This window comes from Squalius cephalus (assembly GCF_949319135.1).
Source record: "Squalius cephalus genome assembly, chromosome: 3".
Taxonomy (NCBI): domain Eukaryota; kingdom Metazoa; phylum Chordata; class Actinopteri; order Cypriniformes; family Leuciscidae; genus Squalius; species Squalius cephalus.
In genome coordinates this window covers 6,056,204-6,071,212 of record NC_137124.1, presented here as the reverse complement: position 1 = coordinate 6,071,212, position 15,009 = coordinate 6,056,204, and the positions used below count along the sequence as shown (strand labels likewise).

The 15,009-nt window shown below is 40.6% G+C and overlaps 1 protein-coding gene across 4 annotated transcripts in view; it reads left to right on the top strand.

Annotated features, from left to right (window-relative positions):
- The window catches only part of LOC307155389 (uncharacterized protein), a 148,510-nt gene extending 133,706 nt beyond the window's left edge, over positions 1 to 14,804 (top strand). For 3 of the 4 annotated variants that reach the window (XM_079865987.1, XM_079865988.1, XM_079865986.1), the window contains 2 exons: positions 9,148 to 9,182; positions 9,300 to 14,804. In XM_079865987.1, coding sequence (XP_079722113.1) covers positions 9,176 to 9,182; positions 9,300 to 10,654 — 1,362 coding nt within the window. In that variant the 5' untranslated portion in view covers positions 9,148 to 9,175 and the 3' untranslated portion in view covers positions 10,655 to 14,804. Of the gene's footprint in view, positions 1 to 5,703; positions 6,955 to 9,147; positions 9,183 to 9,299 lie in introns of those variants that run through there. The other variant, XM_079865989.1, reaches the window with a different exon arrangement.
- Positions 14,805 to 15,009: the final 205 nt, after the last annotated feature.

The following is a 15,009-nucleotide window of genomic DNA, read 5'->3' as shown; positions in this document are numbered from 1 at the left end:
ATCACAAGCATGGGTTGACAAGGTGCTTAATCACAAAGATATTAAAGACAACAAGCAGTTGCAAAGCTTTGCGGACATTCTGTGCAGCTGCCGAGACACTTTAAAGGCAATGAAGTGTGAGGAAGAGCTGAATGGTGGACGCACTTTGCTACAAATTGTGGAAAAGCTACCTGAAGACATAAAGAAAAGATGGCTCACAATAAACTATGAGATCATCAAGTCTGGTCGCTTGCCAAAGTTAGATGACATAGTCAGTCTTGTTCAATCAGAAGCTGATAAGAGAGCAGATCCTATCTTTGGGAATCTCCTTAGCTCTGCCAGTCGAAATTCTCCAGCAACTTCTAAACCAAGTACTAAGTCAACTTTCAATAAGAAAAAGCAGACATTTGCAACAGTGTCAGTTACTAATGAATGCACTACATCATCCACACCAAAACCAACATCAAGATTTAAGTGTCCAAAGTGCACTGACGGACACTTTCTGAACCAGTGTCAAGCCTTTAGAGCTCTGTCTGTTCAAGAGCGTTTGGCCTTTGTTCAACAAAAGCAACTCTGTCTGAACTGTTTCATGAAAGGTCATCGCAGCGCAGTCTGTACTCGCACTTGGGTATGCAAGGTGCCTGGATGTGGGAAAAAACACAACAGTTGGCTGCACTCCGCCATTGTAGCTTCTAACAACGACGACAACGGCCAATCTACTAATCAAGCTACTGGAGGTGAGCCAACTGCTGACCCGCCTCAAGCCATTCAAGCACATGCCACTAGAAAGTGCATTGAAGCCAGTCGAAAGAAGATTGCACTTCCCATCGTGCCAGTAGTGGTTTCAGACAGACACAACAGATTCTCTATGAATGTCTTTGCTTTGCTTGACAGTGGCTCTAATGGGACTTTTGCTTCTTTGAAGTTAGTTCACGCTCTTAAACTGGAGTCACGCAAAATGAACATTAAACTGAACACCATGGAGACCAAAAATCTCAATGTAGTCACCTTAGCGGTGGACCTACGAGTTGAAGATGCTCAACAAAGGAACTCTTACCTGATGAAAGGAGTGCTCTGTCGGGATCACCTGAACATAAGCCTAGACAACTTTGTCACACAGCATGAGGTGTTCCAGTGGCCGCACCTGAAGGAAATTGCTGATGAAATCAGTTTACCTGACGTTGATCTAGCTGATGAGGTTCACCTGCTGATAGGTCTAGACCAACCAGACATACTTGCTCCTCGTGAAACACGTTGCGGTGAGTCAGGCGAACCCTATGCGATTCTAACTGGCCTGGGGTGGACACTTCATGGGCCAGTAGCTGATGGTTCAACATCTGTTTCTGCCAATTTCATTCAAGCTGACCACTCTCTACAACAAGCTGTTGAAAGATTTTGGAAACTGGATGATCCAGTTCACGTGAACAATGACTCACTGTCAGTAGTCGATGAGCAAGTTGTTGATCTATGGAACAAGCAAGCAGTCAAAGAGGAAGGTCATTATACTCTACCAATCCCTTTCAAAGAACATCCACCACGACTGCCAAATAACTACGGAATAGCCAAACATCGATTAGACCTTCTAGGAAAGAGGTTAAAGAAGGACCCGGGTTTGCATCACAAGTATACAGAAGGTATCAGAGACTCTTTGCTCAAAGGATATGCAGAAGAAGTCATTGACATTAACAGAGACGATGGTTGTGTGTGGTACCTGCCACATCATCCGGTGCTACATCCGCGCAAGCCGGAGAAGGTTCGTATTGTCTACGATTGTGCAGCACGGTACCAAGGTACTTCGTTGAATGATCATATTTACCAAGGCCCAGACCTTACCAATAAGCTACTAGGAGTTCTTCTCAAGTTTAGGCAAGAACCTGTTGCTCTGAATGCGGACATCGAGAGCATGTTTTATCAAGTCCGAGTGCCATCTGATGAAAGAGATGTGCTTCGCTTCCTGTGGTGGGAGGACAACGACCCAGACAAACCACCTAAGCATTACCGTATGATGGTTCACCTTTTTGGAGGTGTCTGGAGTCCTAGTGCTGCCAATTTTGCCTTGCAACGAGTGGCTGAAGACAACCGTGGAAGCTTCTCTAATGACACCGTGGAAACCTTGAAAAGAAATTTCTACGTCGACGACTGTCTCAAGTCGATACCAACAGTGGAGGTCGCCATTAAACTTGCTTCCGAACTCCGTGAGCTACTCACCTGTGGAGGCTTTAGATTAACCAAATGGTTAAGCAATTCTAAGGAAGTGATGAAATCAATACCAGCTGAGGATTGGGCAAAGTCATTACATGAGGTCAACCTTGACCAGGAGGATTTGCCATTTGAACGAACATTGGGTGTCCTTTGGGATGTTGAAAGAGATTGCTTCACATTCGATGTCAAAGCTGTGGACAAACCTGCAACAAAGAGAGGAGTATTGAGCACTACCAGTTCCATCTATGATCCTTTAGGATTTGCAAGTCCATTCGTGCTCAAAGCAAAGGCAATCTTTCAAGAGTTGTGCCGCATGAAAGTCGACTGGGATGAGGAGGTACCGGTAGACTTAGCAGCACAGTGGCATAGATGGCTAAATGACTTGCCTCTGTTGTCTGCGCTGAAAATTCCAAGATGTCTTAGACCAACATCCGCTAGTTGCTTGTTAGCGACCCAGCTCCATCACTTTTCCGATGCTTCGGAACTGGCTTACGGCGCTGTTTCATACATCAGGATTGGTGACACCTGCAGGCTGGTGATGTCAAAGTCCAGACTTGCACCAATCAAGCCAATTAGCATACCGCGTCTGGAGCTACTTGCAGCTGTAGTTGCTACGGAGCTGGACCAGCATATCAAGCGTCACTTGGAGATTCCAATCGAAAAGACTTTCTTTTGGTCAGATAGTACCATCGTACTTCAGTACATCAACAACAAGCATTGTCGTTTCCAGACATTCGTGGCAAACCGTATTTCAAAAATCCATGAGCGTTCAGAACCATGCCAGTGGAGACACATTGACTCTGCTTCTAACCCTGCGGATGATGTCTCTCGAGGAATGACTATGGGAGAGATTTTGTCAAGTGAACGATGGGTATCTGGTCCCCACTTTCTTCAACTTGAGGAGGAACATTGGCCTGCTCAACCTATCATAAATGATTTGCCAGACGAAGCGGAAATTAAAAGAGCCAAAGATGTCTATGCAGCTAGCATAAAACCAAACCAAGTGATGAAAAATGCAGTGGACATACTACTGGAACGATACTCCAGTTGGCATCGATTGAAAAGGGCTACTGCTATCCTGTTGCGTGTCAAGGCTTTGTTACGCAAGAAAACAAGTGTGCATCTATCCGACCCTCTTACTGTAAGTGAGCTCCAACAAGCAGAATCAGCCATTCTCAATTACATACAAACTGCATCCTTTGGATCTTCTCAAGCAAAACCCAGTTCTCTTCTCAAGCTTAAACCCTTTGAGGATGAAAACAGCCAACTCCTTCGTGTGGGAGGCAGACTAACAAATGCCCCAATTCCCTTTGAGGCAAAACATCAAGTGATCCTACCTAACAATCATCACGTCACCCATTTGATTATCAGTCACTATCATCTTCGCCTGGGTCATGCAGGTCCAGAGCGAGTACTTGCAGAAATTCGTCAACGTTTCTGGATTCTACAGGGACGGACAGTCATTAACCGAACTCTGAAGTCATGTCTACAGTGTCGCAAGTTAAGAGCTAAGCCACAAACTCAGCAAATGGCAGACTTACCTGATTCTAGAGTGACTCCAGGTGAGCCTCCATTCACTCGTGTGGGCACAGACTACTTCGGGCCATTCTTGGTTAACCCTCTGAGGTCGACAAACGCGCCGGCGCGTTTTGCTGGATTTTCTCCACATTGTAGCACTATAAACTTAAATTTCTCCGTCATTTATGGTCATACAGAAAAAATAAATATAAAAAAAGAATCTGTGGTATTTCTACTTTTGTATGTGTCCACTTCCAATCAAATCAAAACATTGTGCTTTTGTAAAATAAAGAAAATAAACAGTGTGTGCGTTCTGCCTCTCCGTCGCGGTGAACTTTTTTTTCTTGAGCACGTCTATAAACTGAAACAAAACTCAGCGAATACTTGTCACACATTTATGAGCCATACACCTTTATAAACATTTAAGTGTGTACTTTTAAATGATCGGATTCAAAACGAAAACAAATATTCTCTGTTTAAGTAATTTGTATAAAACCAACAAGATTTCCAGCTTCTCAAACGCTTCCTAATTATTTTTAATTCGGCCACGCCCACTCGCGCAAAAGATATTCACATGCAAATCTCCACATGGAACGCGATCGCCCTCATTACCTCAACAACAAAACACTTCACTTCACTTTTCGTCGAGTTTGAAAGACGTGCCTGAGCTTACATTGGATTTACATCAGAAGAAGAAGAAGAACGATATTTGAAGACAAGAAAGATAAGGTAAGTAATTCTTACATATTAGTTTGCTATTGTTGCATAAATTTCACATTGGAGTTGAACTGTTGCTAGATATATGGTGAATATTATAATATTTAGACCCGTGTTTACTGTTACTGTGTTTGTGGATATCTGCTCAAACGTAGATAGGCTATGTATATGGTAGGCCTAACCATAATGTTTTATATTTGATCGCAATCGCGTTTTAATGTATCATATTTTTGATCGCGATCGCGTTTTAATGTATCATATTTTTGATCGCGATCGCGTTTTAATGTATCATATTTTGGAAAAGCAAAACGCTCCAAACGGCTTCATGTTTTTACTATTATCTCATTTCATATCATCATAACGAATGGAAACATTTGAAGTAACATGATAATCAATATATTTTTCTCTAGCTTAGTTGTTACTGAAATCTTTTTGAAAATATATATAGGCTGCTATATTGTTATTATTTTATGCAGCACTGCGCATAGCCTATACCTACAAGGCACAACAAACCTGGTGTTCATTATATATTGTTGGAAACATTTGTGTGAGTGTGTATTTTGTGAATTTTAAAAAGCAATTTTAACAAGAAAAATCTAAAATGTATTCCCAAAATCGTGCAGGCCTTTCTCTTGATATCAGTATGTTCACTTTTTTTTTTTTTTTCAGGGCCCAGATGACACTGAGTCCTGCTGACTTCAACATTCACAGTACATGTCTCTGTACATGAACATGGTAAAGTGAAAATCAAACACCTTAGAAAATGAAAGGTATGTACAATGTTTTTAGGAATGGCACAAAGGTCTCTTTCTTCAATAAGTGCTTTTTTGTTGTGTATCTTTGGATTATGTTGTGTTGTAAATAAATCCAAACAATTTTAAAAGCCATTCTTTTTTAAATCTCCTCATTCTTTGTGCAAGGGTGGTCAGAATGATGGGCCCTGATAAGCTCCTAATAGGGCCATTAGGGAGGTTCTTTGTCTTTCTCAGGTGTGGAAAGCTTTCATATTAATGAGGTGATCCGCCTCTTCGCATATTGCTTTCTAACACAAAACACGTCGTAAAATTTTTAAATCAATATATTGTCTTCTCTGAATGAGCAGTCAGGGTGATTCTCACATAGTTTTAGAGCAAATATTCTAGGCTACGTGATACAATTTTCAAAAGTCTTGTGAAGAAATAATCAGTATGGGTTTCATGACCTTATTTCAGTGAGAATTTATTTTTGTATTTTCACAAACCACGCATAAATGTCATTATCTCAAAACTACAAACTTTTACATACATTCTGCTGATATATTATTGTAGCAGAGTTTGTGCTGAATACAGTGTAATTAGACTTTAGCCATGAAAATGTCACAAGTAACAGAAATAACCACAAATGTCAGAGCATGTCAGAACACCTCCAGGGCCCAGAAAACAGCTCAGACCTCAGAGGGTTAAGAAGGCACGCAGTGAGCTCAAGAGGTACGGATGTTTGTTTACATGTCTCACTACGAGAGCAATCCACTTGGAAGTTGCGCACACCCTCGATACTGACTCGTTTATCAACGCCTTACAGCGATTTATCTCCAGGAGAGGCCCACCCACGGAAATACGATCGGATAACGGGACTAATTTCGTCGGTGGATTACGAGAGTTGCGGAAAGCCATCAGTGAGTGGAATCAACAAAGGATTTCAGATTACTTGCTACAGCACAATGTAAAGTGGATCTTCAATCCACCTGCCGCCTCCCACATGGGTGGTGTTTGGGAGAGGCAAATTCGTACCGTTCGTTCCATTCTAAACACTGTCCTGTCGCAGCAGGCACCAGATGACGAAGGTTTAGCAACACTGTTTTGCTGCGTTGAGTCTATTGTCAATGGTAGACCAATCACTAAACTATCAGACGACCCATCAGATCCTCTACCACTCACACCAAATCATCTGTTGTTGCTTCGTTCAGGCCCAACTCTACCTCCGGGAGCCTTCATAAAACAAGACCTTTACCGGCGCAGATGGCGCCAGGTGCAGTATCTGGCAGATGTCTTCTGGTGCAGATGGCTCAAGGAATACTTGCCTGCACTGCAACAACGGCAAAAATGGCTGCAACCAAAGAAAAATCTTCAAGTAGGAGATCTTGTGCTTATTCTGCATGAGAACACACCACGCAATCACTGGCCTTTAGGTCTGCTTACTCAAGTCTATCCAGGTGCAGACGGACTTGTGCGTACTGTGGAAGTGAAAACACAGGCAGGTGTCTTCATCCGTCCTGCGGACAAGATCTGCCTCCTGGAAGCCAGTCTTCTCGGTTGAATTAGTTTAATTGTCACATCACCCTTACTGTGTTTGAATGACCTGTTTGGGTCATTGGGGGCCGGGATGTAGGGTGCTGCCCCTTTAAGGACGTTGAATCTGGGGGCTCATGTGATCGCCTAGGAAGTGGCGCAAAAAAAAAAAACACTGAACTGAACCGAATGTGAAAGTCCTGTTGTTGCTCATATGCAGACTTTATAATGTTCTAGATAACCCCTTAATCTACACTATATTCCCAGCGTGGTGAGTAACTTTATTATTGTTATAAGTGTATTAAAATCATTGTAGATCGCTATTTGCGATTAGCGCCTAAACGCCTAATGTTAGTTTGATTAGGCTAATAGCTATACCACACATGATATTTACGTTGTAAGGAATATCTTTGATTTATATATACTTTAATGTTTTTCATCTAATCTGATGTTGTTGTAGAAACTTATTTGGAGAAGTGAAAGCATTATTGGATACTAAATGTGAATTTTGTATTTACAGTTTGACCGCACACACACATGTGTACATTGTGAGTTCTATACAAGTGGAATAAAGAAAAGAAAACCCACAAAAACCAAGTTAATGTTATCATTTTATGGGTAACACTCACCGCATGCGACAGCGAACCTTTATCATTGTGACTGCTCGATCCTTAAGCATTAGACGATCTGCAAATCCGTCGATATGGGCTTTGTTTATAAAACAATCATCGTCGAAATGCAGGGAACAAACAGTCTACACAACTCCGTTTATGCTCAGGAAAAACAAACTCCATGCACTGTTCCCTTAATGCTGGGTTCTTTGGGAATCTGTGCAGGGTTGTCTTGCCCTGGCAACCAAAAACCCACTTCTTTGGTGACATTGACTTCCCTAAAAGCCGAGCATAGCGCTTTGAGGTAACGTACTGCTTTCGCTCTCTTCTCTCTCTGGTCTACGAGTGCGCGCGCGCCCGCGGAGAAGTGCCCTGAGGACCCATATAAGGAAATTCCGCCCTCTCTTACGTAAGAGAGAGCCATACTCGAAAAAAACCCTCCGAAACTTGTGACAAACCGGAAGGAGTATTTTTGGAACAAAAATACTCCTTCAAACGTACAACTTAACTTTTGAAACTTTGTCCATGTTTAGCAATGGAATCCAACTCTTTAACAGTGTAAAAAACTCAGTATGCATGAAACAGCAATTCACCCCCCCTTTAAACTTCGCGCGAGTCGGGCTTGCCCCAAAGACACGAGGAAACACGCTCAGCTCTAAAAAGAGCTCTTCTTCAGCAAATACAAAGAGAACCATACGCAAGTAATGATTTTTGATTTGATTGATGTGATTTCTTGTTGTCTCTCAAGGTTACTGCCTGTGATTTTGCCTAACAGTGATCTTTCCTTGATCGCACATGTTAAGTTTCACTTTCTCTCATCTCTCTCATTGTCAGAACTCTCTTTCATCCTCTCCCTCATTTTCGTTATTCGTCTGCCTGCTCATAACTATAAAGTCAATGAGATGTTTTCGATCTTAAGCTACAAAGCTGATTTGTTAATTTTAAATAACCTAATCTTATAAGAACAGGAGAGTTGTTTTATGGCCAGAAAATAGCTTTCTTTGAATTATAAGAAAGAGATAATTTTTGTTGAGAAATTGTTACGTTAATCTTACGGCCGTTTTGCTGGACAAACAACCGTTTGATGAGTACATTCATTTCCATTAAGGGATATCTCATAATCGATTTGAAATGGGTTTATTGATATATGAATGATGAATTATAATCAGTTGTGATTGATTATTCATATATACAAATCAATCTATTTTCAACTTCGAATAAATTAATGTAACTGTAAAATGCAAAATATTAATCATATTCATGATTAATTATTAAAATTCCCTATAAATCATTTGAGCTAATGTTAAATATACTACTAATGCCAGTGCGGTTACATCTTTTATTAATATTCATTTTGCAGGACCAAAATAACATTATGCACAGTGAGGAGCCTACAGGTTACAAGCTTCACATTAGAAAAATACAATAATAAAAAAACAACACCTTTTTTTAATGGCTCGTCAAGGTTGTTTCAGATCAACACCTGCAAGTGACCACTAGGTGTTACCGTTGAGACGGGTGTCGGATTGATTCGAAGCCTTGAAACAATATGGCCCATTTGGTTCAACTGTTTCATTGCTTTACGAAGCCTCGATCTGTCCACCACTAGGGAAAGCTAGATCTTGGTGTGACCTTCCAACGACCTCTTTGATTTAAGTCTCGAAAATGAAATAAAAGTGAGTACTTTGCACTGCACACCATTTACAGACAGTAAAACGGCCACTGAGTAAAGTGTTCTAGTGCTCAGATGTCAGTGAATTCGTCAGGGATATTCTTTTGATGCTGGAATACGGTATGTTACACTTTAGTTAAAACCAGAGGCAAGAATAACCTGAATATTATTTACTTTACAGAGACTGACGTCATCAACAGACAAGGATCATGGAACGTAAGTAATTATTGTTGCACACAGTGTTTTCAGTGTGAAATGTACAATCATTGATGGTACCTCACATTATAATTTTGTATTTAATAAAAAAAATATTAATAATATTATTATTGACAGCGAGAAAGATTGTTCTTATTGGAAGAACAGGAGATGGCAAAAGCAGTGCCGGGAATACGATTCTTGGAGAAAAAGTTTTCACCCCTAAAGCTTCAGCTAATTCTGTTACTGCTAAATGTGAAAGTAGAGATGGTGTGGTTCATGGAAGAAAGATCACCGTTATTGACACACCTGGATTCTTTGACACAAATCGTAAAGATGAGGAGATAAAATCTGAGATCATCAAATCTCTCGTTGAATGCACTCCTGCTGTTGATGCCTTTCTCATCGTTCTAAAGGTTGGAAGATACACAAGCCAAGAGAACGAGGTGGTACAACAATTTCTGAACACAATGAAAGGGGAACATGTGCTGAAACACACAGTGATCTTATTCACTCATGGTGATCAACTAGAAGGACAAACCATTGATGAATTTGTGAAGGTCAATCCACAACTACAGGAGCTGGTTGATAAATGTGGAGGACGCTGTCACGTCATTGACAACAAATACTGGAAAAGACGTAAACAAGGGTACAAGAGCAACAGAGTTCAGGTGAAAAGTCTGCTGGAGACCATCGACAAGATGGTGAAAGATAACGGCTGCTTCTCAAATGAGCTGTTTAAAAATCTGGAAGAAGAAATTCAAGAGGAGATTACGAAAAATGAGGACAATTTGCCTCCAGAAGAGAAGAGAGAAAAAGCAAAGGAAATTGTTAATAAAAAGTTGCGTAGGCAACTTGCAGGAGCAGCAGCAGGGGTGGTGATTGGTGCTTTACTGGGTGTAGCTGTTGGTGTGGCTGCAATTCTGCCTTTATTAAAAACATTTTGCTCAGCATGTACACAGCTGAAAGCAGCAGCAGAAGGGGTAACAGCAGCAGCAACAGCAGTTGAGGCAGTGGCAGCAGGAGGAGCAGCGGCAGCAAGAGGAGCAGCAGCAGTTGAGGCAGGAGGAGGAGCAGCAGCAGCAGGAGCAGCAGTTGAAGCAGTGGCAGCAGGAGGAGCAGCAGCAGCAGGAGGAGCAGCAGGAGGAGCAGCAGCAGCAGGAGGAGCAGCAGCAGCTGAGGCAGTGGCAGCAGCAGGAGGAGTAGCAGCAGCAGCAGGAGGAGCAGCAGTTGGAGGAGGAGCAGCAGTTGCAGGGCTTGGTGTAGTTAAAGGTGTTGCTGCCGGTGCTGTCGGAGCTGTAGCTCTTGTAGGAGCCATTGGTGGAGGAGTCACTGGATGGAAAGCTGCAGAAGAAGCGGATTCAGTGTATGACGCAATGACCAAAGCTGCAAACCTGACCTACGAGAATGCTATGGATGTGCTTGAGAATATACAAGCATTCGTTTCTCTTGCTTCTAATAATAAACTTGAGGGGGACAAAAAATATAATTGAATACGATTTTTAATTTTAATTGTCCACATTAAAAGCTGGGGAAAAACTGTGTTACAGTCACACGTTAACTTCCCAGTGCATTTCTCGGCTGTTTTTTTTTTTTGTGTGTGTTTTTTTTTTTTAAATCATTAGTGCTAAACTTGCCCTGTTTTTTATCTTTTCTTTCTCTGTTTATCAGAGACAAATGGCCATAATACAGTTGATAACATGGTATTATTATGTCTATATACAGTATGTGTGATTGAGCGTGTTTGATTATTGCAAAGTACATGATGAATGAGGATAAAAATAACATGCTTTTAAAATGACACTTTGCAGTCTGTGTTTGACATGTATGCTTTGAAATTTCATATAGGTTATATGGAAATGCTTATATAAACATACATTTACATGAGATCAGGTTTTGAAGAATGACTTGCATTACTACTGTAGGTTTTGAATGAAGCCCTAGCTTGACACTTTGTCCACTCCCTTCGTCAGAATCCACATCAATAAATCCACAGAACCACTTGTGAAAAAATGTATCAATTTACTCAGTTAACAACAAGAACATCAGCACAGGAATATTATAGAAAATTTAAATGATTAATTAACGACAAAAAAAAAAAGGGAAAAGAGAGAGAAAAGAAGGTAACAAAAAACTGTGAGGCTCCACTCTCTGCTTGCCTGACTGTTCACTCAGAAAACTTTTTAAAATTATCGCGAGAGTATTCCAAGCAATTAAAGGTACATGCAGTTAAAGGTAACAATGCAATAACAGTCTTCTATTCCCAACATATCACCAATGTAATATAAATGCACTCTAAATTATCCACACACATTTTAGATAATTACACAATTAACTTGTTGCATTACTGTAAATATTCCCTTCAATTTCCTCCACATAAATTAATCATATAAATTACTATTTAACGCATAAATTAAAATTATTTATCAGTTAACTGCATTTAGGCTCCTACAACTACAAATGAGATCAGTTTGAAGTTTTGTACTAAGAGTTTTGAAAATGTACACCTTACCGTACTTGGGAAATTGAGGTTACACTTAATTTTAAGGTGTCGTTGTTACACTGTAATTATACATTTAGACTGAGTAATATTAAGTAACTACATGTACTATAGGGTTAGGATTAGGTTTAGGGTTAAGCCTGGTTCACACGGCAGGATAATTAGGCCGATTTTAGTCCCAATTCGCCCCTTCCGACAATCTTAAGGATGCTCCGATATCGTAAAATAATCTGATCAGATATTCCTGCCATGTGTGGTGTGTTAAGACTGCTCTCGTCTGCTCGGAAGGACTTCGGGACCGCTCCGATCTCAAATCGGGGATATCCAACATGTTGGATTGTTTTGGCCCGATTTCTCCTCGTGTGTGGTGTCCCCTGTGACAAACGAGCACGCAGCTTGTGGACTGTGGCGTGTAGATTTTTCTTTCATCCATTGGCTGCTCTATACTATAGTATTTTATCACGCTATCATTCATTCAAGTGCTAGAAACAATTCAAGCGCGATAAAATGCAAAAAAGAACTTAAATCTGTCCTGGCGGCGCGCTGTCTGTAAATCTCCTCTCTGTGTGATACACACACACACACACACACAGAACTCATGCGCACAGAATGCCGCTTCAGACAGCGCGTGCCACATTGAGTTCTCTTTCAAGCTTGAACAGACAAAAACACACAAAAGTATGCCAAAATGTTCACTTTGTCAAGTATCCTCGTAAGCACAGTATTAAATTACGTTTGATCTCGAGGGATTTTGCGAGATTTCCCGTCTGACATGGGAATGCTCGCGAGTCAAATCGGTTCGTGTGTGATGTGTTGATTTTGCCGTGTGGCTGCGCACCACACACATGTACGACCAAAACTCTTTAGATCCGTGATTTTTTATCGCCGTGTGTGGGGTCTCAGGTTTGGAAAATCGGCCGACAATTTTAAAATCGTCCCGTGTGAACCAGGCTTTAGATGCATGCAATAATGCATAATTTATAGTTATTACTAACTGCATGTAACATAATAACACTGTCAAATAAAGTGTTACCCAATCTAACATTGGCAGCTTTCATACAATTTCCATTAAAGCTCAGAATGGACACTTCGACACATGTGCAACCGCTCCTGGCTGATCGATGAATCTTGCTTCAATGAGAAATTGTGATTTAGAGTTATGAAACACCTTTCCCTTCACTGCCCAGGGCTGCATTTCTCAAAAGCATTGTGAGATAAGTTGATCGTATATAGACCATTGGTGGCAAAGGCTCTACGATGCTGAACGCAGAGTATGGGCAGTGGCTCTGTAGTTCCCAGCATGCTTATAAAAAATTAAATAATAAATAAATCATACAGTACATGTTTGTGAATGATTCAGATACATAAATAAATGTATAAATGATCAAATATGTACACATGGTTTGGATTCTTGTCTAATGACTGGGTTTGCTCAGGTTTGACAACATGTTTGTTGAACCCATGAAAATGAAAGTGCACTAGAAAGGTGTAAATTCAGTATTTGTTCACGACTCCTGTTGTTGAAGAATGTGAAACTCCTCTTTCTGTCTTCACACTCTTATATCTTGCTTGATATAACTATCAGGGTTCAACCCTGACAGCCTTGTCTGTGTTGTCGTGGTTTCATGTTTCTATGTTTGTCTTGTGTTTGAGCACATGGCTCTGTCTTTGTTTGTGTTTGCCATGTGCTCCTCTTGTCCTGCCCCCTTGTTTAGTTCACGTCTTGCCCTCATTTCACTAATTGTGCTCACCTTATCCTCATGTGCTCTGGTCCTTTTATATTGTGCCTCGTTCCCTCATGTCTTTAGTGGTTCATTTTGTGTGTTGTCTGTTCAATGTGTGTATGCGTTTACCACAGAAATTGACAGTCAACTGTAGAGTTAGTTTTCCGTGTTTGATTATTTCTGTTTTGTTAATTTATAGTTTCTTTGTTCCTGTGTTTAGTCTAGTTCTAGTCTTTATTTACTTCTAGTTCTCTCAAGCCTTGTTTTTACTTCTCCTTATTTAAGTAATATTTTATTTATTTTTCTCTAGTTCTCTGCAAGGTTTCAGTCTTGTTTCATTTATTTTTGTTTGTAAGTACCAGTTACTTATTTTGAGAATTTTTATTTACCTTATTTTTTCCTTTGCTACCTCCAGTTATTAGTCTATTTTGTTTTCCTAGTCATAGTTGTTGAGTTTTTTTTTGTTTCTGTTTTCTCTTGTGTGCTCGTCTCGTGTTGGTTCCTGCCCTGCATCCTGTTCTTCCCTGGTCATCGAGACTTCTGTCCTGGCAAGACACTCTAATGCCTAGTGCTGTTTCATCCCACCTATGCCAAGCCTCTAATTCCTTGAGCTGCTGTCAAGTTTCCACTGTTCCCAAAGAGCATGGGTTGTGCCCTCGACCCACCTGTTCTCTAGTTGTGTGCCCTGCTCTACTGTTTGGATTGTTCCACCTGTGTTTTGTCTTTGTCAATAAATATCACTCTCCATTCTGTGCCTGGGTCCTCCCTTCTCTGAATCCTGACAATAACAGACAGTTTGCAAGTGGATGTTCGTACTGTACATCCATGTTTATTTCATCGGTCACTAAAAGTTTCTATTTAATCCTAATTTTCTTCATATTTGTACAATGTAATTTTCTTTCTCACATGTCATTTTTATTTATATCAGTGAATCTACAGCCTATCAGAACAGGTGCATCACCGCAGGTAATTACAGTGTTACGTCCTATGAGTGTCTAGGGTTCTTTTAACAGAATGTAACATTTTAAGATTTTAAAGAGCATTTGTCTGGGCCCTGCCATAGCACCACAACAAGATTATTTGTGACTATTTTATTCAAAGGCTCTTAACGTATAACAATTTACTCAGAAAGTAAAGCTTTAGGGAGGAAACAAAGGCTTCGGAAGGGGGGCAATGCCAAAATGATAAACAAAAGTTTGATCTACCTGATAGTTAAATTCTTAATTAATAAATTCTCACAAAGAATATAACAAACAAATAACAGAAATCTATGCTCACTCTGACCCTACCTAGCCACAAAACAGGAGAAAAAGGGGATTACAAACTAAAGTGGCGCCCACCTCCCTACAGTTCCCAAGTAAAAAAAAAAAAAAAAGTAACAACGAACAATCAGGAGAATAACAGCTTTAAAAGGAAAAGCAAATCACAAGGTGGTTTTATAATTTTAAGGTTCTAGACTGGGGTGTCTCACAATGAAGTAGTGATGTTACGTATGACACTGAAACTTCGATGTGCGCATCGCACATGCAACACAATTTCTAGTGAAGCCCCGTATCGGGGTGTGTATTGGGTTAGAGTCAAGTGATCGACGACAAATGAAGCCTCACTTACTGTCCAATCACGT